This window comes from Uloborus diversus, chromosome 2 (assembly GCF_026930045.1).
Source record: "Uloborus diversus isolate 005 chromosome 2, Udiv.v.3.1, whole genome shotgun sequence".
Taxonomy (NCBI): domain Eukaryota; kingdom Metazoa; phylum Arthropoda; class Arachnida; order Araneae; family Uloboridae; genus Uloborus; species Uloborus diversus.
In genome coordinates, this window is record NC_072732.1 from 75,866,223 (window position 1) to 75,891,380 (window position 25,158).

Sequence of the window (25,158 nt, forward strand, 5' to 3'; positions counted from 1 at the left end):
CATATTAAGATACATTCTGTAACCACAATGAACAAAAACTACAGCAGCTTGATAATTTTTAGAATCAAATTATTGACATCTTCCTGAAGTAGATTGGTTAGTGTTAGATCAGCGGTTCCCAACCAGTGGTTCGGGAAAATAATATCGTAATGGCGGAATTTTAACATGCTTATTTGAGATAAAGATTCATGTTCAAGCAAATTTTGTTTAACAGCTGTTCATTTTTCTTTCACACATTTGACACTCTTAGCATTGAAATGTTAACACACTTGCCGACATAGTTTACACTTAAAAGAATTACATAAGTCAAAGCGCCAGCTTTACGTCTGCCATTAAGAATAGCATAGTACCTATGAAAAAAACTCCACTTATGAATACGATGTCCTCAGATGGTGGAATATGAAGGCGTTTGTTTTCTCAGTAACTTTTGATCGGAAAATCGATTAAAATTGATGAAAACATTACACGGAGAATATGAGAGCGAGAGCGTCTGAAATAGCTTTAATTGATTTTTGAAGTTCTTTACCATTTCGGCACACCAGACATGAGTGCAACGACGATTGCACTTATTTTCTGGTGTGCCGAAAATGATATCACGCTATTTGTTTTAAAACAAAGGGCTAGCACCCAATAATCCCACGGGAACTTCAGAAAATTTTCGTCGGCATAGCTTGTAAGAGTAAGGTTTGAGCAGTAAAAAAAAAATAAATGGAATGCAACCATAAATAAGGAATTTATTAAATTTTTGAAGAAATTCTCTTGTAATAAGTGAGCTTAAGGTTTTAGTAAAAGTTACTTGTATAATTAGAATAAATTATAGGAATTTCTATTTTTCAATATACGCATTTTTTTTCCCTCACTTATAAGGACGAGAACAGCACTCAAATGCTTAATGTAGGCAGTGAAACAGCTGAACTCTACTCTTCAAGAAGACAAATTCAGAGACCTTTGTAAGTTTAATTAAAGAAAAAATACCATTTAGTTAAATTGCAGTTCTTCGAAAGGTTTTTCTACAGGTAAAATACTCTTATAAACTTCTGATTAAGCAAAAGAGATAAATGTATCTATCTGTCGGAAAAATCTACTGTAAATTTTAATAAATGTAGGATTAAGTTTCTATGTGAGGAAGGATTTATCATAAAAGGATATCAATACAAAGCTGAACCTAAGGAAAAATTTCAACAGTCAGATGTTTGAACTTTTTGGGGTTTTGCAGTTATTTTAGTTTGTAGCAATATTTAATTCTGCATTTTGCAATTAGTTTTCATTCTTGTAATTAACTATGTAGCAGCACCAAACTAAAAAAATATCTTAAATGTTATTGTGCTAGTACCTGTTTTTCCTTTATTTTGCGTTAACTAATTTAGTCCCTAGGGGGTTTGCCAAATTTTCAGATTTGGAAGGGGGTTTGCAAGGAGGGAAAAATTGAACAGCTGTTAGATTATATTGCGAAAAGTGTCAAACATATTTTTCCCTTGAGGATGTGCAAGTCATTTTTGCATTATTTTTTTAATTTACAAATATGCATACATATAGGAAAACTAAATTACCGTCTTTTAAAAAATGTCGGTTCATGCATTGATGTTGGATATACAGTCACGACAAGAACAACAAACTGTTCAATACAAATTTAAGCAAAATTTCAAAAGAACACTCAAAAAATAAGAACCTTAATGCCTGAATCAATTGTTTATTAAATCTTCTAAAAATATAAAGATCAAAACAAGTGGAAAAATTTTGTTCCGTTTACATAGCACTTAAAATCAAAGTTCACAGCTGAAAAATGAAACTTAATTTCCTCCTCTAAGTCTCAGGACAAGATGCAGGGTTGATTCTTTCTGAATATTATAATCCGACAAGGTTCTACCATCTTCAAGTTGTTTCCCAGCAAATATAAGCCTTTGCTGATCTGGAGGTATTCCTTCTTTGTCCTGGATTTTTGCTTTAACATTTTCGATTGTGTCACTGGGCTCAACCTCGAGAGTTATCGTTTTGCCTGAAAAGAATTTTTTTTTACCATCTAACAAATACATGCAAGTCAAAAATAAGAAATGGTTTGGATTATATCTAATTATACACTGGAACAAAAGAATTTGATTTATTTTTATTATGTTACTAGCTTGCCAACCTTTATAAAGAAAAACGATTTCTACTATTAGGTAAATGGTAGACTCACCAGCAATACATTTTCAGGGACCGCGTTAAGCGATCACCATTACACTAAACAAGATTAAGTCATAAATGAACAAAATGATGAAAAAAATTCTAATTAGGTGAATTTATTAGCACAGAAAATTCTGATATTTCTATAGAAAAATATTTCCTTGCCTTATATTCAAAAGAGAAAGAAAAATTAAGTTACTTAATTCTCCGATTAAGTATTTCTAGATAAAAATATATCAAAATCAGTTAAAGTTCATTTTTGGCAAAGACTTTCAATAATCAGCACATTCCCTACAAAAACTAACTAAACAGAAATAAAGGTTAAGAATAATAAAACAAAATTTTACATTAACGTATGTTACCTTATATAAAGGTAACATAAGTTAAAATAATGTACATTTTTCACGATACAAATATTTACAATATGCTAAAGAATGAAATATCTAATATTTCATGCAATTTTCAAGAAAGCTTGTTCTTTCTTACACACTTGGGTAGCATTTGTCCTCAAGGGAAATGGAAAAGAAATGCGCCTTGTCCAAGAATAGGTTTTTAAGAAGACTAACAAAAGGATTTGTTTCGAATGCTTTCTCGGAAGCATAGCAGAGGGCTGATAATGGGACAATGAGGAGAGCTCAGTGGTTGGAAATAGCGCGCTACAAGTAGCGACACTACTTTAGTAGCTACATTTTTTAGTAGTTTGTAGTGTAGCGCACTACTTTTCAAAAAAGTAGAGTAGCGAGTAGTTCAATACAAAAGTTTGTAGCGATTTCGAAAAACTATTTATAAATAAAGTTTCAAAAAAAAAAAAAGAAACGAGGTTTCAAACGAATCCGACAGGTGGAAGTCTTAAGCGAGTAAAAGTTACAATTAGATTCGCATAAAACTTTGAAAAATACGAGCTGACCTCAGACATATGATACCGTACGTTCATTGACGCCATTAATTTGTTTGGCATCGAGATGTTCAAATTTTCCCAATATTCGCCTTGAATAGAGCATGCGTAGAAAGAAAAGAATAAGCTATAATTGCCAAATCAGTGCAGCGTTTGTGCTTTCTGGCAATCTTTCAGAAAATGTCTCGTAGATAAACATTTTAATATGTTTCAAGCATTCGACGCATTTTTGGTTCTTCAAGCATTTGAAAAATCTTTATATTTCTTTAGTTGTCAGAAACTTTCTATTTTTCCTTTTATTTTCAAACTTTAGCTTAACAGCCCACTTGTGTGAAATTATGTTTCATCAACGCCATGTTTAGAATGAAAAATATACGGAGTGGTGATTTGTAAGTCAACAAAGCGATGTTTCGACTAGTACGGTGTGAGAACTTCCGCTTTCAGTGATACTAAAGAAGAAGTCCATTTACGGTACAAAAAAATTTAATTACCCAATAAAAAAGGCAATACTTAAGCCCATCGATTCAGTTCCGAAAATTTTCGTGTTGCAGGTGAGGAATTCGCGCTAGCTCCAAAATTTGTTCTTCGAGGAGAACGCTATATAGCCGTTTCGCGTTTTTTGAATTGCGTTGCAGTGCGAATCCACTGCAGTTTAAAATTACACATAAGTAATGTAAACATTCTTAATTCTGTTACATATTTCTTCGGATATTTATTAGCATTTGATTTTTAATACTAGGACCGTTTGAGATATTTTTCCTATTTCTTAATATTTTTTCTTTTTCACCGATTGAGTTGACATGTTAACGTAATAAAAGTCAGTTGTTAAATATTGTATTTTTTTGAGGTTATTCGGTAAAATTGAATAATCTTTTTATTCATTTTATCAGCAGCAAAAGAAAGGAGATGGTGTCCATGTCCAGACCCGTAACTTGAAGCTCAAAATCAGTTACTTAGCTCTTACAGAATATAAGTTCCTATAAAAATAACTCAAAGGAAATCAAAATTTCTCTTGTTTAAAATATGTTTTCCTTCACCTTAATCAATTTTATGTATATGTATGCCTATGTAAAATTTAAATCAAACTACACCTGCATCTATTTAAATTTTCAAGTAGGCGAGTTGTACTTCTTGAATTAAAAATTCACTGTCAAAAAAGAATTTAAAATTTGAAGGTTTAATTCTTTCACATTTTAAATCTAATGCTTTTCATTTATTTATTTTTTAAAAAGTAGCGACTACTTTTCAAAAGTAGTTGTAGTTAACTACATTTTTAATAAAGTTTTAGTTCGCTACAAGAAAAATGTTTTTCCAACCCCTGGGCGAGCTTAATAGATTTGATATGTTGGATAAGTTTTTCAAGTTCGTGGTTAATGATCTTTATCAAATTAAAAGACGTTTTACATTGTTTTCTGGTTTAGGTTGTGTTCTGTGTTTGCTTGCTTGAATAAGTTGTGACTACTTAGAAAACCAAGATGATAGGCGTGAAAAGAAAGTTAAAGATTCTTTCAAATGATGAAAAATTAATTCTAGAATGGCAATCCATTAATTAAAAAAATGAAATTGCTCCCAAGTTTAGTACAGCTAGCACACTTTCAACATGTTACTCTATCATAAAAATAAAATTGAAAAATCGAAAACTTCCCTATTTAGCTGAAGTGCCGAGACTAAAGCTCTGTATGTTGAGTTTTAGCATTTATAAATGCGAACAATATCATTTAATTCTCCATATACCTTTCCATTCATTTTTTTAACATTTTTAACGTAGTTCTTTTTTTTTGTAATTAATATGTATCCCTAGTTCAGATTTTACTTTTGCTCTGTTAGTACCAGAAAAGCACATGCTGCTAATTTTTTATTAGAATGAAATTTATCAAGCATTATTTGGAATATTAAAGTCATGATCTACAATTAAATTAATGTTTATAATAACTAACTGATATGATCAAAAATTTAAATCGCGTAGGTATGTGATTATTGGATAATTCTATTTAGATTATGTGTTAATATTGATTTAAGTATATAAACAATCTTAATGCAAAAATGCTTCAATTTGAGGACTTTTTAAAAGTAATATTATGAATTCTTCCTACTAGTGTATCATTTGGAGCAGTAAAGTATTATGTGAGGAATAGGGTGGCATGGTAACAGGAGATAATCGGAATAGGTAAAAACTATACTTAGTGTATACAATAGCTAAAAAATTTTAACCGTTTACCTGCCAATGTTCCAAAAATGGAACATCATATTTAAGTGAAAATTTTCCCAAGAAATAACGTTAAAATAAACAAGTTTTTTTTAACACAGTTTAGTCTTATTTCAAAGTATTTTTTGATTTCCTGCTTGATTGTTTATATGTTTTCAATTATTTATTGCGATTTTTCAAAGATGAGTGTTTTTTTAGCTTTTTGCAACTTTTTCTTATAAAATTTACCAAAAATTGGTTTTTTCAGAAAATATGATGATATTTATTATAGTTGTGAAAAATACTTCAATATATGATTTTAAAATGCTTGTAGAAATGTACAATGATATTTCCGAAAGGTGTACCCCTTCAAAATAGCATGTTCCAATTTTGGAACATTGGCGCTTTTAGGGAGTCAAATTTCCAAGAAGTAAATCGTTCGACTTCCAAGGGGAAATTTCATTTTTCGTAATATATGTTTCTTTTTTTTTTCTCATTTTGAATGTACTCTGATGTAGATGTTGGCAAAACCAAGTAAGTTTATATTTTGAAAGGATATGAGGTTTCGTTAGCAAAGAAAATAATAACAGTCTTCTGTTTGACGGACTATATGGCTCCGAATCCACACCTGCTCGGACAGCTGCATTGTCACGTAATAATAAAAAATAATATTAGTGAGAGTTTTATTATTCATATTTTAAATGCAGTTCAATAATTCGCTAGCTTTGTTTTCGGGCGAAAGGAAATTCTGTTTGACGTATACCAACTGTTCATAAATGTTAAAAAATGTCTACAAGATTTCTTACTGTAGAACAAGCTGTGGCTTATTTAGAGACATTGTCAGATTCGGATTTGTCAGATGTAGATATATGCCAATTACCCCCTGATGAACTAGGCAATATCACTGAGGAAGAATAGATGTTGACAGAGATGAAATCCTACAATTTTTTGGTTTGTTGCTATTGAGTGGGTACCATTCTGTTCCTTCTGAAGATATGTATTGGAGCAGTGCAGAAGATACATCTGTGCCAATTGTACTAACAGTTATGCCTCAAAATCGTTTTCGAAAAATTAAAAACAACTTTCATTTGATGGACAACCATGAATTAAAACAAAATGACGAACTAAGAAAAGTTTTCCTTATTTACGAAGAATTGAGTAAAAACCCTCAACAATTTGGTGTATTTCATGAAAAATTAAGCATAGATGAATCTATGGTTCCCTACTACGGTCGGCATTCATGTAAAATGTTTATTAGATGAAAACCAATAAGATTCGGCTTCAAAATTTGGATGCTGTGCTCTTCAAGTGGATACCCATAATCCATGGAGATTTATTCAGGCAAAAAAGAAGGATCCCCTGATGTGCAATTAGGATCCAGAGTTGTAAATGATCTATTATCAGTTTTGACTGACACGTCTAAGCATAAAGTATACTTTGATAACTTTTTTACATCATATGACTTAATTTCTCAACTATCAAAAAAAAAGTGTACGAGCAACAGGAACAATTCGTGAAAACCGAACTGGCCATTGTCCACGGAAATCCAAAAATGCCCTTTCTAAAGAAGATCGCGGAAATTTTGACTATCGTTCTGATGGATCAGTGTACATGTGCAGCTGGAAAGATAATGCAGTGGTTACAGTAGCATCTAATTGTTATACACATGAGCCACTTGCATCTGTAAAATGTTACTCAAATGCGCAGAAATGCAAGATAGATGTGCCACAACCTCAACTTATCAAGAGATACAATGAAGAAATGGGGGGTGTGGACGTCTTGGATAAACTTTTAGGGAGCTACAGACCTCATTTGAGGAGTAAAAAATGGTGGTGGAATCTTTTTAGTAATGCGCTGAATATTTCAGTTGTAGCTAGTTGGTTACTTCATTGTGATTTACACGAAGTCAAGATGAAGCATTTAGAGTTCCGAAGAGAAATAACAACTCACCTCCTAAGAAGAAAAGTACGAGTGGAAAGTCCTCCAGGGCCTCGTTGTCATTTACATAAACGGTCAAGAATGTCTGACGGACATTATATTGTATCTGCATCCCAAGGACATTGCTCGGTGTGCAAAAAAATACGACTAAGAAATGTTTCCATTGCGACAAACGACTTCACCAGCAACGCTTCGTTTCATATGATGGGCATTAGATATTTCTGTATTGGATTTTCTGAATTCTGATATGTACACAAATGCAATTTAAAATATTATTTTTTCCGCAATAAAGTATGCTAAGATAAAAACCGCATTCAAAACCTCTTAGTTTAAAAAAATTCTCTGAAAAAAAAACTTCATGCAAAACGCCAATGTTCCAAAAATGGAACACACTGAAAATCATAGTAAAAAAATTTTTTCTGGAAATTTTATTTTATTTCTGTATTTACTAGACATAAATAGACATAATTTCAAAAAATTACTCAAATTTGATCATCCGTCAATAGTTCGGCGGTTAAACGGTTAATAACCGATACATTTCAATTATAACTAAAAACATTGAATGTAGTAACATTGAATAAAAACAATTATGTAAAATTTAACAATTACAATATCCTTAGCTCAGAAGAAAATGCGAAAAGATCCACAGATTATCTGAAACCGATAATTAGGAGTTTACTATTCTTAGAGATGGAATTAACAGTGTCACAAGTTAATATAACAAATTAATGCATCTATTTGAAAAACTGAAACTTCATTTTATCGATTATTGAATGAATACTGGCTCCAAGGGTTCAATAACTTTAATTTTAAGATTAAATACATTTATGATTTTTCATAAGGTACAATTTGAATTTAAAGGAAAATCTTATAATAATCAAGTGAATTTATCATTCATTGAAATGTTTTAAACAAAACTTCTCTTAAGTGTTAACCAGTAAAAATTTGAAAAACTGGTTCTACAGAAAGCTATTTATATATTTTATGTGTAATCTAATATTAAACATTCATTTTCGTTACAAGATTTTTCCAATTTAATATGAAGCAGTAAGAAGCAAAGGGATGTAAGTGGACATTTCAAAGGTTTTAAGTAAAATGCGTTAAAAGATAATGTCCTAGGTAGGCTTTCATAGAATTACTTTTCTAAATCATTCTGTATAGCAACAATTACCAAGGCTACTAGTACCATCTCTTGGCCTAAGACTGAAGAAAGGTTCATCTACCATGTATATTGGTTATTAGAGACGTACCGAGTAGCACTTTGGCCGAGTAGCCGAGTACTCGGCCTTTCACTACTCGGCCGAGTACCGAGTTACCGAGTATTCGGCCTTTCACGACTCGGCCGAGTTACCCAGTACCAATTATGTTATCGACCGCCGCACCCAGCCGTGCGGGGGGCCCGCTACGCGGACCCCCCGGGCGGTGGAACCTAAGGCCTACGGCTAAGAGGTGGGGTGTGTGCGGAGAAAAGTACCAATTATGTTTTAACAAGAACCACCGACACATGTGATGAATTTTGAAGTTATTGGAATAGTTGTATAGACCTCCTTGTCCATATAATAGTTTTTAAAACTAAATTCCTGGTGAAATTTAATTACGCATTATATAAACAATTTTGTTTGTCAAATATTTTACCAAAAAATGATTTTTAAAATTAAAAATAAATAAATAAATAAAAGGTATGATTAATCAAGTTGGAATTAAAACAAATTACAGTAAAATCCCTCTAATGCGGACACTAACACGACAATTTTTTTTGTCCGCAATAGAGAGGTGTCCGCAGGACAGGGATTTAATAATGTTATTTGCATTGGAACTGGGGAATTAAAAATTGTCCGCATAAGAGGGGTGTCTGTTAGGAGGGGTTTCACTGTATACCAATCAATTACAGTTCTAGTCCGCCGAACATAAATATTTTTTTAAAGCAGATAAAACAAATGTGCAAGAACACTGCAGATACATGTTTCCGCCCCCTCCCCTTACAAGGAATGTCTTTTTCAGTGCATAACATGTGAGCTAGAGAAGGTACATTCAACAAAAAAACCCAACTTTTGTCGGATGCCTTTAAATCCACGAGCTCCCATTTTGTGCATAGAAAAAGGAATTCCTTGTAACTTCCAAAACACGTATCTGCAGTGTTCCTACACTGTGCTTTTAACATTGTTTTATTTCCTTTAATTTTTTAAGCAAAGGTATTTTTATATTTTTTATAACTAATTTTTGTTTGTAGGAAATATCCATTTTTTATATAAAAATTCCATATTCTCTATACTTGCCTTTTTTTGCATAATTTTTAATAAACAAGTTTAATAAACTTTGGGGACATTAAAAGAAAGATTTATACCATTGAAGCATTACGAACTTCATTATTCTCAAAATTTAAATTTGACTTATAAATTTTAATTGTAAAATATTGCAGAATATAATCCTTTTTTTTAAAAATAAATTTTGGTATCTGTCTTGGACAATATTCAACTTTTTGCAACTACTCGGTATTGGCCGAGTATCTGATCAGAATTTGGCCGAGTACCGAGTACTCGGCAAATTGGCCGAGTATGCCGAGTACCGAGTAATTACCGAGTACTCGGTACGTCTCTATTGGTTATCTCCAAATTTCTAATTTTGCCACTTATATCCCTTTGCTTCTCACTGCTTTATGTCATTGGGAAAACTAATACAAAAAAGAAATTTCTTACCTGTTAGAGTTTTTACGAAGATCTGCATTCCTCCTCTTAAACGTAAGACCAAATGCAAAGTGGACTCTTTCTGAATATTATAATCTGACAAAGTTCTTCCATCTTCTAACTGCTTTCCTGCAAATATCAGCCTTTGTTGATCGGGAGGTATTCCTTCTTTGTCCTGAATTTTAGCCTTCACATTCTCTATGGTATCACTTGGTTCCACCTCCAATGTAATCGTCTTGCCTGAAAAGAATAAGATTGGTTAGAAAATAACTATTAGAAAACTTTTTTTAAATAAAGCTTAAGCAACAATCATTACCTGTCAAAGTCTTCACAAAAATTTGCATCCCTCCTCTCAACCTAAGCACAAGATGAAGTGTCGACTCTTTCTGTATGTTGTAATCCGACAAAGTACGCCCATCTTCCAATTGTTTGCCAGCAAAGATGAGCCTTTGTTGATCAGGTGGAATGCCTTCTTTGTCCTGAATTTTAGCTTTCACATTCTCAATTGTGTCACTTGGTTCAACTTCCAGAGTAATGGTTTTGCCAGTTAAAGTCTTAACAAATATTTGCATACCTCCTCGTAACCTTAGAACTAAGTGCAAGGTCGATTCTTTCTGAATGTTATAATCTGACAAAGTGCGACCATCTTCTAGCTGTTTTCCAGCAAATATTAACCTCTGCTGATCTGGAGGAATACCTTCTTTATCTTGAATTTTCGCTTTCACGTTTTCGATAGTGTCACTGGGCTCAACTTCCAAAGTAATGGTCTTCCCAGTTAAAGTTTTAACAAAAATTTGCATTCCTCCCCTTAATCTCAATACTAAGTGCAGAGTAGATTCTTTTTGAATATTATAGTCTGATAATGTACGACCATCTTCTAGTTGCTTACCAGCAAAGATGAGACGCTGTTGATCAGGAGGTATACCTTCTTTGTCTTGAATTTTTGCTTTTACATTCTCTATTGTATCACTAGGCTCAACTTCTAAGGTTATGGTTTTCCCAGTCAAAGTTTTTACAAAAATTTGCATTCCACCTCGCAGTCTCAACACAAGATGTAAAGTGGATTCTTTTTGAATATTGTAGTCCGAAAGCGTACGTCCATCTTCAAGTTGTTTGCCAGCAAAAATCAGACGTTGTTGATCAGGAGGAATGCCTTCTTTATCTTGAATTTTTGCTTTTACATTTTCAATGGTATCACTTGGTTCAACTTCAAGTGTTATGGTTTTACCAGTAAGAGTTTTCACAAAAATTTGCATACCTCCTCGAAGTCTTAACACAAGATGCAAGGTTGATTCTTTTTGAATATTATAATCTGAAAGAGTCCTCCCATCTTCAAGTTGTTTACCTGCAAAAATAAGTCGCTGTTGATCTGGGGGAATGCCTTCTTTATCTTGAATCTTGGCTTTTACATTCTCTATTGTATCACTGGGTTCCACTTCAAGAGTTATGGTCTTGCCAGTAAGAGTTTTCACAAATATTTGCATACCACCTCTAAGTCTTAATACAAGATGCAATGTTGATTCTTTTTGGATATTATAATCTGATAACGTGCGACCATCTTCTAATTGCTTCCCAGCAAAAATTAATCTCTGCTGATCAGGAGGGATACCTTCTTTATCTTGTATTTTAGCTTTTACATTTTCAATTGTATCGCTTGGTTCTACTTCAAGTGTTATTGTTTTCCCAGTAAGAGTCTTAACAAAAATTTGCATTCCACCTCTCAGCCTAAGCACAAGATGCAAAGTTGATTCTTTTTGGATGTTGTAATCTGATAATGTGCGGCCATCTTCCAGCTGTTTTCCAGCAAAAATTAATCTCTGTTGATCAGGAGGAATGCCTTCTTTATCTTGAATCTTAGCTTTCACATTTTCTATTGTATCGCTTGGCTCAACTTCAAGAGTTATTGTCTTCCCTGTTAAAGTTTTCACAAAAATCTGCATACCACCACGCAACCTTAATACAAGATGCAAAGTAGATTCTTTTTGAATGTTATAGTCTGACAGAGTTCGCCCATCTTCAAGCTGCTTACCTGCAAATATTAATCTTTGTTGATCTGGTGGGATTCCTTCCTTATCTTGAATTTTAGCTTTTACGTTTTCAATTGTATCACTTGGCTCCACTTCTAAGGTAATAGTCTTTCCAGTAAGTGTTTTCACGAAGATTTGCATTCCTCCCCTTAAGCGCAAAACCAAATGTAAAGTCGACTCTTTCTGAATGTTGTAGTCAGACAGTGTGCGACCATCTTCAAGCTGTTTGCCAGCAAAAATCAACCTCTGCTGATCTGGTGGGATACCTTCTTTATCTTGAATTTTGGCTTTTACATTTTCTATGGTATCACTTGGTTCAACCTCTAATGTAATTGTTTTACCAGTTAGAGTCTTAACGAATATTTGCATTCCACCTCTTAGACGTAATACTAAATGGAGAGTAGATTCCTTCTGGATGTTATAATCAGACAAGGTTCTTCCATCATCAAGTTGTTTTCCTGCGAAAATCAAACGTTGCTGATCAGGCGGAATTCCTTCTTTATCCTGAATTTTTGCTTTCACATTTTCAATAGTGTCACTAGGCTCTACTTCAAGAGTTATTGTTTTCCCAGTTAGAGTTTTCACAAAGATCTGCATTCCACCTCTCAATCTCAATACTAAATGTAAGGTGGATTCTTTCTGGATGTTGTAATCTGAAAGGGTTCTTCCATCTTCCAGTTGCTTTCCTGCAAAAATCAATCTCTGCTGATCAGGAGGAATTCCTTCCTTGTCTTGAATTTTGGCTTTAACATTTTCAATAGTATCACTTGGCTCAACTTCCAAAGTGATGGTTTTACCAGTCAGAGTTTTCACAAAGATCTGCATTTTGACCTGAAATTAAAAATGAATTTTAACTCACAATATTACAATAAATCATGAAGTTTAGTTTTGAAAAAAGCTTGACATATTTTTAATTTATGAATATTAACTATATGTAAAATTCATTGATAAACTATTTGTTAAATGCCCAGCATAAAAAATGTGATTAGATCATTTTATTTTTTGTTTTATAACCCCCCCAGTTTTGAGGATGAATGAGAACTTAAGAAATATGAAAGATATATTATGCTAAAATTTAATAAGTGTTTCAAAAGCTTTTAAACTTTTGAAAAAATTAAAGGCAGAATGATAGGGTTCAAATCTCTAAGATTTATGTTAAATACATATGCAAAGTGTTTACTTTTCCTATTAGAAAAGGAGAAGAATATCGAGAACTATTTGCATCCTGACAGTAATAAGTGAGTGGAGAAGGGGAAGAAGACTTTCTTTGACTTTTCTTGGCTTTCCATTACGCCGTTTCATTTTCTCAAAACCTTATGATATTGAAAAACATCTTAAATTCCCAAGACAGGTCCCTTAATGAAATATTTCCGTTCCCGGATATTTAGAATTTAGTAGTATCTAATAAATGTTCTTATTAACTTATAATTTATCACGTAAATTTTGTTACAGACAGCATCTGACATTGATAAAGGAGGCCTTTGATCAGAGTAGGAAATAAGCAGTATCGTATAGCAGTTAGACTCAAAACTTCTGTAACACAATATTCCCATCGAGACAAAGCTAGTTTAATATCCCACCCCGCCCCGCCTTTAAATAAAAACATCTACAACTAAATAGTTCATATTTCTGATATCTTAATTTTTGGGAACTCAAAAGTAAAGTGGTACACTGAATTTTCATCCTAATACAACATAACAGAAATTTTATGTTACTTTCAAAGCAGTAACAGTAGGCTAGTTTAAATTCAAGTCAATGTCAAAATTAACGAGTATTTTAGAGATAAGCATTAATTAGTTTGTTTCTGAATTAAGAGGTTTTTTGTAATTTCAAAACAACGTAAAGCAATTAATTTATGGCTAGAGTGCAATTGCAAGACATCAAAGTAAAATATGACTTTCCAAACATTCACTCACGTCACAACTTTGAAAAACCTCATTTTCTTAACATCTAAAAAAACTCAATAACTGAATGATAAACACAAGTACTGGATATGGAGGAAAATTTCATGAAGACCAAGCTTATTCAACCCTCACCTGGCTTTCCTAAAGATTATTCTTTGCTACTGAACAAAATTTGCAGTTTACTTTATTATAACGAAGTAAAACTTTGTTATAACAAAGTAAACTGTCTTTGCTTCGTTTATTTGTGCGATAAGGTTAAAGAAATACTGGAAATATGCCGTTACTGAAATTACAGTTAAATTAGTTCCACAGATTTAGCAACATAATTAGGTTGATTTTTTACAATTCGTGACAAAAAAAGTCAAACATTCAATCGCCTATAGAAATTTACTACAATTCAGCTTATCAGACAGTCTGACTTACCAAACTGACAAAAAGTATTTTCCGAGTGGAAACCAGAATGAATAGTTTAATTAGCAATTTAGTAAATTCGACATGACAAATCACTTGAGGAAAAAATAAAGAATATAAACCAAAGAGAAACAATTCTATTACAATACGCTTTCAATAAAACAATTTTAGGAGAAATTTTAAATTAACAGAACATGTCAGTGTGGATTACTAGGCCTATTGTTGGCGAAAACTGAAGCCATAAGTCCTTGACTTCACAGGAAAATATTTTGATGATTCACTTTCATAAACAAGAGTGCTTTGAAAAGCACAGAAACTATTAAAACTTCAGTTATCACAGATAAAATACTGCCAATTGCCATCAATTCCCTTTGTAAAAACAATTTTTTAAATGCCTTGTTTTGAAAATGCAAGATGAAAGAATGTCATAACAGCGTAATACTAGGAAAGATAAGACATTCAAAAAAAAATAATTCACTTTTAAACAATAAAAAGAAATCTTATACATATTAGACACAACAGCAAAATTTCTTAAATTCTAGCGTCGTTACAATGGAAATACGTCACTTTCAATCATTTTTAGGTACGCTAGTAAATAAGCAGATACATTTCATAATTCTTTTCTACATACCTGCCAAAGAATATCTGAATTAATTTAATAGAAATAAATTGATTTAAATAAAATTTTAGTCTGCTTAAGTTTGAAATTTAAAACAACTGCTCTTACCTTTTCCAAATGCTATCAACGCCTGTAATTTAGCACGAAATGGCGAAATTCGATTTTTATACTGCAATCTGACGTATTTGACTAGCTAACAGTTGTCGACCGTTCATTGGTCAAAGATATCAGCTGCTGTTCCAGAATTGCGTGTAAACTTCTAGATACTCTGACGTCATGGGGCTCGGGAAGCTAACCTACGCCTCTGTTGACGCGATCCCAGCATATTCCCAGTTTGTGAAGGAAGTATTTCGAAACGAAAATTCGAGAGCCTCAATAAAGAAATTGCGGCTTTCGAGTTTACTCCGAGTCGCGGTGGGACTGCGCATCAGTGCTTGCTCTTGCTCTTGCAAGAAAAAGTAAATATTATGAATCATAACCACGTGAGCACGAAATTCTCGAATCAGATGTTTTTTTACATTAATTGCTCATGAAGAATTTCAATATCGGTATAATTGATTGTTCACAGCGTGAGCGTCTGATGATGTTTCAAGTGGGGGGGGGGGTTCATGAGGGTGAATTTTGCAGGGCCTGATTACGGAATAGGCAGACTAGACCGTGGTCTAGAACCCCCCCCCCCCCTTCTATTTAGGGACCCCCAAATGGCAAAAATTGTTTTAGTCAATGGCTGAAATTATTTTATCCTTTGCCCAAATTTGTAAAGGGGCCCAAAAAATTATTTGGTTTTCGTCCCCCCCCCTTAATATATTAATCGGGCCTTGGCTATTGAAATAATATCAATTAAATAATAATATGTATAAAAAAATTTTGAAAAAAAAAAAAATGGAACCGACTTCAAATTTGCTCTAAAAAGTGAAAAATAATTTTATTCTTTAAACACCATCGATAATGCTTTTAAACATAATTTTTGAAGTTGGCGCAAAAACAAAACGTAAAATCTAGTGTAACCATGCTTCGTTCATATTTTTTTCAGAAAAACATCCAAAGTTACGAACGAAACATTTATGTCGTTATTCAAATATGTTGTCATCAATGCATACTTTATGTGATAGTGAAGAAACTGGGTGTGGTTAAATTTATAGTTGTAGTTGAGTTATGGCTGTGAACGATTTTATCTATCGTTTTTGCGCCAACTTCAAAAATTATGTTTAAAAGCATTATCGATGGTGTTTAAAGAATAAAATTATTTTTCACTTTTTAGAGCAAATTTGAAGTCGGTTCCATTTTTTTTTTTTTTTCAAAATTTTTTTATTTCATTCTTTTTAGTATAAATGTAGGTATTTCAGAAACAGTAAGAAGTTACCATCACGAAACTTCACCATATTTGTTTCATAAAAATGCTCCATACTAAAAAAAAAAAAACTATAAACATGCGTTAAACTTTAAGCGATTGGCACTAAAACCTTATCTTTGTTCTCTTTGGAATAAATGTGTAGTTAATTTAATTATAACCATTTAAGTATTAAGTTTTCCTAACTAATTTACATTTCACAGCATTTAAGTTGCTCATGATGCAATTCTGTATTTTCTTACTTAGCCCCCATCATTTGTTATTGGCATAGATGATAACGAAAAAAAATACTACTGTAGTTGAGGCAAACCTAATGGTAGCATTGTGAAGGCTAAGCAGATCCTAATCACTGCATCACCTCGCTTCCAGGTTAGGTTTACCCCCACTATGGAGCAATAGTACTGAAGAAGGGAAGATTTCGATAATTCACATATTGTTACTATAAATCAGCAAGGTTACCAAAATAAAATTATTTACGCCAAAGAAGAGACGACAGCGCCAGATTCCCGATTATTATCGAAATATCTTCCTGAAGAAACTTGATGCTTGCTTCAGATAAGCCTTCATTCAAAGTTATCATTACAATTACTATTAATATTACTACAAATTACATACTCTCGTATGGCACCAAACTTTCATAACAATGGGTTTTAAATTTAATCATTTAATAGGGAAATTGCATGAAATTTATGGGTTTTTGCCCATAACTTATTTTCTACAGGACAAATATGGCCAAACAAAGTAATGGGACCTAAGTTGAGCCATCCCCTATCCATTAAAAAAAGAATCATCAAAATCGGTTCACTAGGTGAGACGCTGTGAGTGGACAAACAAAACAAAAGAAAAAAAAAACATACATACGGTATGAACTGATAACCGCCTCCTTTTTGAAGTCGGTTAAAAATGATATTAGTTTGATATTTTCAACATTTGAAAGAATTAAATATTTTTTTGCACTAGGTAAATTAAATTCAATTCATGTTTAACAAAATACTTAAGCTACTGAGTACCTGGGGGCGGACTGGCCCACCTATGCGCCCTCGGTGCACGTTCCTTTTTTTTTTTTCCTTTGCGCCCTCAAACCATTACACCTTCGTTTTTTTTTTTTTTTTTTTTTTTTTGAGAAATCACGATTACTTATTGCTTTCATTTGACTGTTTTGATGCCCTATGATTTTATTTTCCCCCCGCCACCCTCTGCAGTATCACCGTCGACGGCTCCTCACGATGCTGCTCCTATAGCGAAAACCGTCTCCAGGTTGCATCCATATCCTACACACACGCGCATACATACACAACTACACACACAAAAGCACATACACTCACATAAACACAAGTACCCACACATTCATGCGTGCACACAGACAAAAACACATATGCACACACATACACATACCCCGTCCCTGCGCTCACAAACACTCATACACACAACTACCCACACACTCATGCTTGCACACAGACACAAACACACATGCCTACACACACATACACATACCCCCCACATACAAACACACACGCCTACATACACACACACACTCGTGATTGCGGAAAACATAATTTGAATTCAAGATGTCAAAATCCAATTTTTTTTTTTTTTTTTTGAGCAATCATGATTGCTTATTGTTCCCACTTGACCGTCCTTGGCGTTGTGGTTCCTTTTTCAGCTTGGACCACGGGCCTCTGCAGGAGCGTCGGACTCTGCTTTTCCTGGTCAGAGGCGTCCATGTCCTGTACACACACATGCTCGCACACATACACACTCACATATACACTCACGCCGACGTGCATACACACAGGTCTCCGCACACACAAAAGCCTACACATGCATGCACACACAACTATACACACGTAACCGCCCTGGAGGAGGGGCAAGCTTGGGGGGGGGGACAGGAGCCATTTCTAGAAACAAGAACTCTAAGGAATAGGGCCCTGTCGCAACTCGTGATTGCGAAATACATTATTTAAATTCAAAATATCAGAATTCAAATTAATTTTATTTCTTTTTTTTTTTTTTTTTTTTTGAGCAATCACGATTGCTTATTGTTCTCACTTGACAGTCCTTGGTGTTCCGGTTCCTTTTTCAGCTTGGACCAGGCCTGCAGCACCACCGTCCACCGGCGGCGACGCGGCTGGCCCTGAGCACTGTCCCCCGGAATCCACTTTTGCTGGCCGGTGGCGCCCAAGTCCTACACACGCATACTCATACACAGTCGCCTACACGCACACGCCTTTACACACATACACACGCCTACGTGCACACACGTAAGCCTACGCACACAACTATATACACGTAAGCACCCAGGAGGAGGGACATGCTTGGGCCGGGGAGCCATTTCTAGAAACAATAACTCTAACCAGTAGAGTCTTGTCGCAACTCGTGATTGCGAAAAACATAATTTGAATTAAAAGTTTCGGAATTCATATTACAGTTTTTTTTTTTTTTTTTTTTTTTTTTTTGAGCAATCACGATTGCTTATTGTATTCATTTGACCGTCCTTGATGTTGTGGTTCCTTTTTCAGATTGAACCAAGGGCCTCTGCAGCACCACTGCCCACCAGCGCGACTCCTCTGTTCCTGAGCACCATCCCCCACAATCCTTTTCTGCTGATGGACGGTGGCGTCCATGTCTTGCACGCAGTGGCGGATACAGCCGGTGGGCAACCGATCATTTGCCCGGTGGGCCGGTTATGCTTTGGGCCGATCAACTAACAGTAAAGTATTTCGGGCCTGCCTACTAACAGCAAAATTTAAGTTTTGCGCGCGTGTGTTTAGAATACCGCAAATTCGCAAAACACAGTCCCCTCTATGCATGGGCTACACCTTGCGGGTGGAGGGAGGCAGGGCCGTCACCAAGAGAGGGGAGGGAGAATTTCTGAAATGGGGCTGTCCAGGGCCTGAATACCACACAAGCTGTCCTAATTCTGGGGCCTCCACATTTTTCAAAGAATTATGCATAGCTTTGCAACGATATGAAAAATACATGTATTTAAAAAAAAGTATGACCTATTAATTGGAAAAAAAACTTTCAAGTTGAATTTTTAATCATTTTGCCAGTAACGAATTTCCTTGGTCACGATTATGAGGGGCCCAAATGGGATTCATAAATGCACATAAGTGATTTATACATAGTTGTGTGATTAGACAAAGATGTCTCCAAAAGTGCATTCGTGCTTTAAAAATTTAAATCAAACACTGCATAGTCTTCAGGGGACCTCCAAATTAATATGGACCTCGAGCCTTACTTTTAGTTAATCGGGCTCTGGGGCCGCCAATATATTTTTAGTGGTATAATAAAAAATAAATGAATAAATTTTAAAAAAAAAATTAAAAAAAACGGGGAAACCTTAGCGGCAGTAAAAAGTTAAAATACTTTTGGTCTCTTTGACGCTTTTATTTATAAATGACAATTCACAATTGCTATGAAATGCAACTTACAACAAGGGCCGACGTGAGGTCATGTCAGCTTAATTTTAGAACAGGGGCCCGGCTCGGAATTGAACTCGTGCAGAGGGTAAAATATCCTAATGGCGAAAGGTGTAGAAGGGGGCCTGTGAAAAAAATTGACCTATGTCATTTTTTTCCCTTTTTGCTCTCGGCGACCCTGTTTATAACAATTGGAATAAAAGTGACAAAATATTTTTTTCCGTAAAATTATTTTAAAAAATGCAATTTTTAAATACCATTCAGGACCATGAAAGACTCTACATTATTAAGGTTATCAAATCAAAGGCCGCCGAAATGTGAGTTTCAAACATTTTTTGACGAAACATAAAATATTCTGTACGCTGTACAAACTCAAGGTTTTGGGCCCCTCAGTTTAAAAAGAAAATCAGTTGATAAAAAGCCAATGTTGAAAGAATTCCGGTGGTCCCCAGAACCTCCCCCCCCCCCCTCTTAATATCATCGAAGATCGCGTAAAGTTTAAATTTTTGGGCTTCAATTTTGAATAACTTCATAAGAGAACAGCCGAATCCACTCCCGCCATAACATAGAATTCCAATTTCGAAAATTTGCTGGAGGAAAGCACTCAAACATCTCCCATTTTTTAACACTCCCAAAGGTGGTCTAAAACTGTGTTTTAAAATTAACAGTATCAAACATTTTCTGGGAAAGTGCCCCATCCGCTCCTCTCCCAGAACCTACGCTCCCCTAACATCATCAAATATTGCCTAAAATTGAGTTTTTAAGACTACAATGTCGAAAATGTTCCGGGGGAAAGGTCCCCTAGACCCCCCTATTTCAGACTCAATGTCAATCTTTCCATTAAGATTATATTGCTAATATATTAATGATTCCCCAGAAGCCCGAAAGTTAAGTCCACTTTCTCTCTTTGTATTGATACATACAATACAAATACAATACAAATGTGATGACCAGCAACAGGCTCTGGGCCCAGCTAGGCTGGTCCTAGTCAATTAATTAGTCCCCAATGAAGATCAATGGCCCTCTTAAAGCTATCCACTCCCTTGCTCATTACCGCCTCTTCCGGTAAGCTATTCCAAGTGCCCACGACCCTGCTAAAGTAGTAGTTTTTCCTGATTTCCAAGTTAGCCTGAGATTTAAATAGCTTAAAACAATGACCCCTTGTCCTGCTTTCCCCGCAAAAATTTAATCCATTTACATCTTTCATTTTGATAAATTTAAATAACTGAATCATGTCCCCTCTGACTCTCCTTTGCTCCAGGCTATACATGTTAAGCCTATTAAGTCTGGTATCATAATCTAAATCTGAGAGTCCCCTTACTAATTTAGTTACCCTTCTTTGAACCCTTTCCAATACAAAAATATCTTTCTTCAGATAAGGCGACCAAAACTGAACAGCATACTCCAAATGAGGTCTTACTAAACTCCTATATAAAGGCAGAAGAACTTTCTTAGATTTGTTTGAAATAGATCTATTGATGAACCCAAGCATTTTGTTGGCTTTGTTACTAGCAATACTGCACTGTTGACTAAACTTGAAGTCCTGATTTATAAAGACACCCAGATCCATAACATTTTCTGCCTGATTTATGACTGAACCCTGTAGACGATATCTCATACGCTTATTTCCATGACCTAAGTGTAGCACTTGACATTTCCCAACATTAACTGCCATACCCCATTTAACTGCCCACTTAGTAATATGATCTAAATCATCTTGCAGCTGTTTTACATGTTCTTCATTTTCGACAATCCCCATAACTTTTACATCGTCAGCAAAACAATTCATGCTTCCAGAAATATTTTCATTGATGTCATTCATAAATATAATAAACAAAAGAGGCCCTAAAACTGATCCCTGAGGAACCCCACTTAAAACATCACTCCAATTAGAATGATTTCCTCTCACAACTACTCTTTGCTTCCTACCAGTAAGCCAATTTCTAACCCAAAGTAAAGTTTTTCCTCCTATTCCAATGTCAGCTAACTTGCTGAAAAGAGCAACATGCGGTACCTTGTCAAAAGCTTTTTGAAAATCAATATAAACAACATCCACACATTTTTTGTTATCTAAAGCTGAGGTAACCTTGTCGTAGAAATGCAATAAATTAGTAGTACAGGATTTACCTTTCCTGAAACCATACTGCAAACTAGTCAACAGACTATTAGTCTCTAAGAACATCATGATCTTAATTTTGATCAAAGTTTCGAAAATCTTACAAATCACCGAAGTCAAACTTACAGGTCTATAATTCCCAGCAATACCTTTAGACCCCTTCTTGAAGAGTGGCGTTATGTTAGCCAGCTTCCAGTCCTCTGGCACCGTCCCCGAGTTATAAGAAGTATTGAAAATATTCAAAATAACATCCACTAATTCCTCTGCACATTCAACTAAAATTTTTGGATAGATATTATCTGGTCCCGGAGCTTTAGTTGCTTTAATCTTTTTCAAATGAAATAAAACCTCCTCCCTGGAAAATACAAAATCCTCAAGCTGTATAATTGCTTGTGTCTTGTTAGTGTCAACTGTTGAGATACAGTTATCGTTAAACACACTGGAAAAAAAGTTATTTAGAACATTTGCAATATCCCTATCGTTTTGGATTAAATTTCCATACTCATCAACCAAAGGCCCAATTTGACTGTTTCGAGCTTTCCCAGAATTAGCGTAAGCAAAAAACCTCTTAGGGTTCCCATCAATGTCATCTGCCAGCCTTTGCTCCAATTCCCTTTTCTGAATCCGTACCAAATACTTAAAATTTCGCCTTGCCTTACCATACTGGAGCCTCTCCGCACTCTGACCAGTTTCTTTAAACTTACGAAAAGTGGCTTGCTTATAATTAAGAGCTTCTTTAGTCTCCCTGGAGAACCACATGGGCCAAATTTTGGTACTAACACCTTTTCTCCTAAATGGAACATAGTCCAAACGGTTTTAGCAAGTTTATCCTTAAATTCCGTCCACTGCTGATCTACGTCGCTATTTTCTAACCCTGACGAAAAAACCTCTTTCAAGCTCTGCCTAAGTGCAATAAAATCGGTGTTTCTGAAATTGGGCACAAACCTAAAATTATCATCTTTGCACACTTCAAAATTAACCCAGAACCTAATGCTGTTATGATCACTATCTCCAGTATGCTCCCCTACACTCAACCCCTGAACAAAACTATCTATGTCACAAAAAACTAGATCCAAAATGGCCTCCTCTCGAGTTCCCTGAGTTACAACTTGATCTAAGAAACAGTCACCAATTACTTTTAAAAAATCCTCTTCTTTGCCATTACCAGGATAAAAATTATTCCAATCAATACCCGGAAAATTGAAATCCCCCATTATGATAACGGATCCCTTACTGGACATGTCACTAATAATACGGTACATCTGTTCATCTTGTCCCTGGTTTGAATTAGGTGGCCTATAAATGTTTCCAAAGCGTAGTTTTTTGCCCTTACTGTTCATCAACTCCAGCCAAACCATATCAATATCAGTAGGCTTATCATTTATGACCAATTTGTGTGACTGCGTGCACACATGCGTTTGAAAAAAAAATAATAAGGGGCTGCCAAACTCGTACCCAACCCCTCCCACCAGGTTTTTGACCTCGTATCGAGTCTGGGGGTCGTCAGGGTCTGGCAGTATAAAAAAGGGAATGTTTATGACAGGGGCCCAGAAATGTGTGTTTGTGTCGAGGGACCAATCACGTTCTAAGACGGCCCTAGTCTTTCACCCATGAACAATCGCTAGATCAGTTTCACAAAACAGGGCAATTAAGTTACTAGTTATGACTGCAGAAAAGGATATGCTAAACAAGCAGTGTTATCATTATGGAAATATTCAATCAAGTTCCGGGCATTATAAAAATACTTAAAAATAGACAATTACAATCAAAATTTTCCCCCAAAATAAAGTTTAGCTAATACTGTATCAATTTGTTCACCATTAAATCGCAGAAGTGTTCTTATTTGTTAAATTTCGTTTAAATAAATCATATTTAGTTGTTAAGAAAAATTTATCGTTAAGTAAAATTTAATATCTATTAGCGCTATGGGGCCGCTACACCTCCTAATGCCAGGGCCGATTTTTTCAACCAATCCGCCACTGCCTGCACGCCCATGCTCATACACATTCACACTCACACACGCGCGGGCCTTTACACACATACACAGACCCACCTACGTGCACACAGGGGTGCCCATCCCCCCCCCCCCAAAAAAAAATCCTGATTCTTGTTTTTAAATTAGGTTAAACATAGCACTTTTTAGAGTCACAAATTTCCAGTCAAATTCGCAAATTTTTCTGAAATAATTAAAATAATGTCTGAAAGAAATTCAAGAATTAGAGTTGTGCTTGAGGAAAATGAAGTTACAATAAATGCGAAAACGAACTGCTTACATTTACGACTGCAAATTCAAGTACAAGCAATCAATAAATTTAGAATATTTTCCCCTAATATATTTTAAAATTGAGGGATAGAGTGGATTCAGCTTTTGCTTTGGGAAAGAGTCTTTACTAGATCCAAGCGATAAGAACCCTGTCGATAAATTTTATATCAAATCAGAAACAAAAGTTTCTTGGCGTTTTCGCCCCCGAAAAATTTTCGAAATTGTAGTTTCAAACGATCACTGATAATATTTAGGGTGAGGAGACGCTTGGTGGTTCTCCCGCGGAAATTTTTCGAAATTGAAGCTCTAGAAATGCACTTGCAGATTGCTTCGTTTATGTCAGGAAAAAAGAGTTCAGTGGATGTGGCCTTGAATTTTTTCAAAATTGTAGGTCTAAAAATGCAGTTTTAGGCCATCTTTCGTAATGTTAGAGAGAGGAAAGTTTTCGTGTCCTTCTCGCGACAACTTTCCAAAATTGAAACACCAAAAACGCTGTTTTAGACAATGTTTGGTAATGTCAGCGAGGGGGGGGGGGACTTTTTTAAAATTGTCGTTCTAAAAACGCTGCTTTACCCGATGTTTGGTAATGTTTGGCAGAGGGGCTTGTGGACCCTCCCACGGCAATTTTGCGAAATTGAGGCATCTAAAAAACGAAACTGTGGATTGTCTTCGGTTATGTTTTAAACTTTCTTGAAATTAAAGTATTAAAAACGTGATTGTAGGCAATCATTGGCAACGTTAGATGGCAGTCAGAGTCAATGTTTCAAAACTGGAGCTCCTAAAACGCAAGTTTCGCTGACGTTCGATGATGTTGGGAGGGAGGGTTTTCGGAAGCTCTCCCACGGGAACTTGGTTTTAACTCTAGTTTTTGACGGTTATCTGTAATGTTCAGTCTCAAGGGCCCTTTGCTGCAATTTTTCTAAATCAAATCTCCAATAGCACTGTTTTAGACAATCTTCAGTAAGGGTAGGGAGAAGGAAGTTCATGAGCCCTTCCTTGGAACTATTTTGAAATTGTAGTTCTATAAACGCAGTTTTAGATGATCTCTGGTAATGTTTAGCTGAGTTGAAGTTCCATGGCTCTTTCGCGGCAGTTGTTCGAAATCGGAACTTCAAAAACGCAATGGGGTGGTTTCCTTTAGTCAAAAGTACTACTTTTAGTCATTGAAATGGATAGAATG

At 35.0% G+C, this 25,158-nt stretch overlaps 1 protein-coding gene across 1 annotated transcript; it reads right to left on the reverse strand.

The window, feature by feature from the left end:
* Positions 1-1,674: 1,674 nt before the first annotated feature.
* On the reverse strand, positions 1,675-15,143 carry LOC129235237 (polyubiquitin-C). The gene is made up of 4 exons (XM_054868946.1): positions 14,935-15,143; positions 10,182-12,723; positions 9,878-10,105; positions 1,675-1,996 (listed from the first exon to the last, which is right to left on the reverse strand). Exons 2-4 carry the CDS (start codon positions 12,715-12,717, stop codon positions 1,791-1,793), a joined length of 2,970 nt encoding a protein of 989 aa, XP_054724921.1. The 5' UTR covers positions 12,718-12,723; positions 14,935-15,143; the 3' UTR covers positions 1,675-1,790.
* Between the last annotated feature and the right edge of the window lie 10,015 nt (positions 15,144-25,158).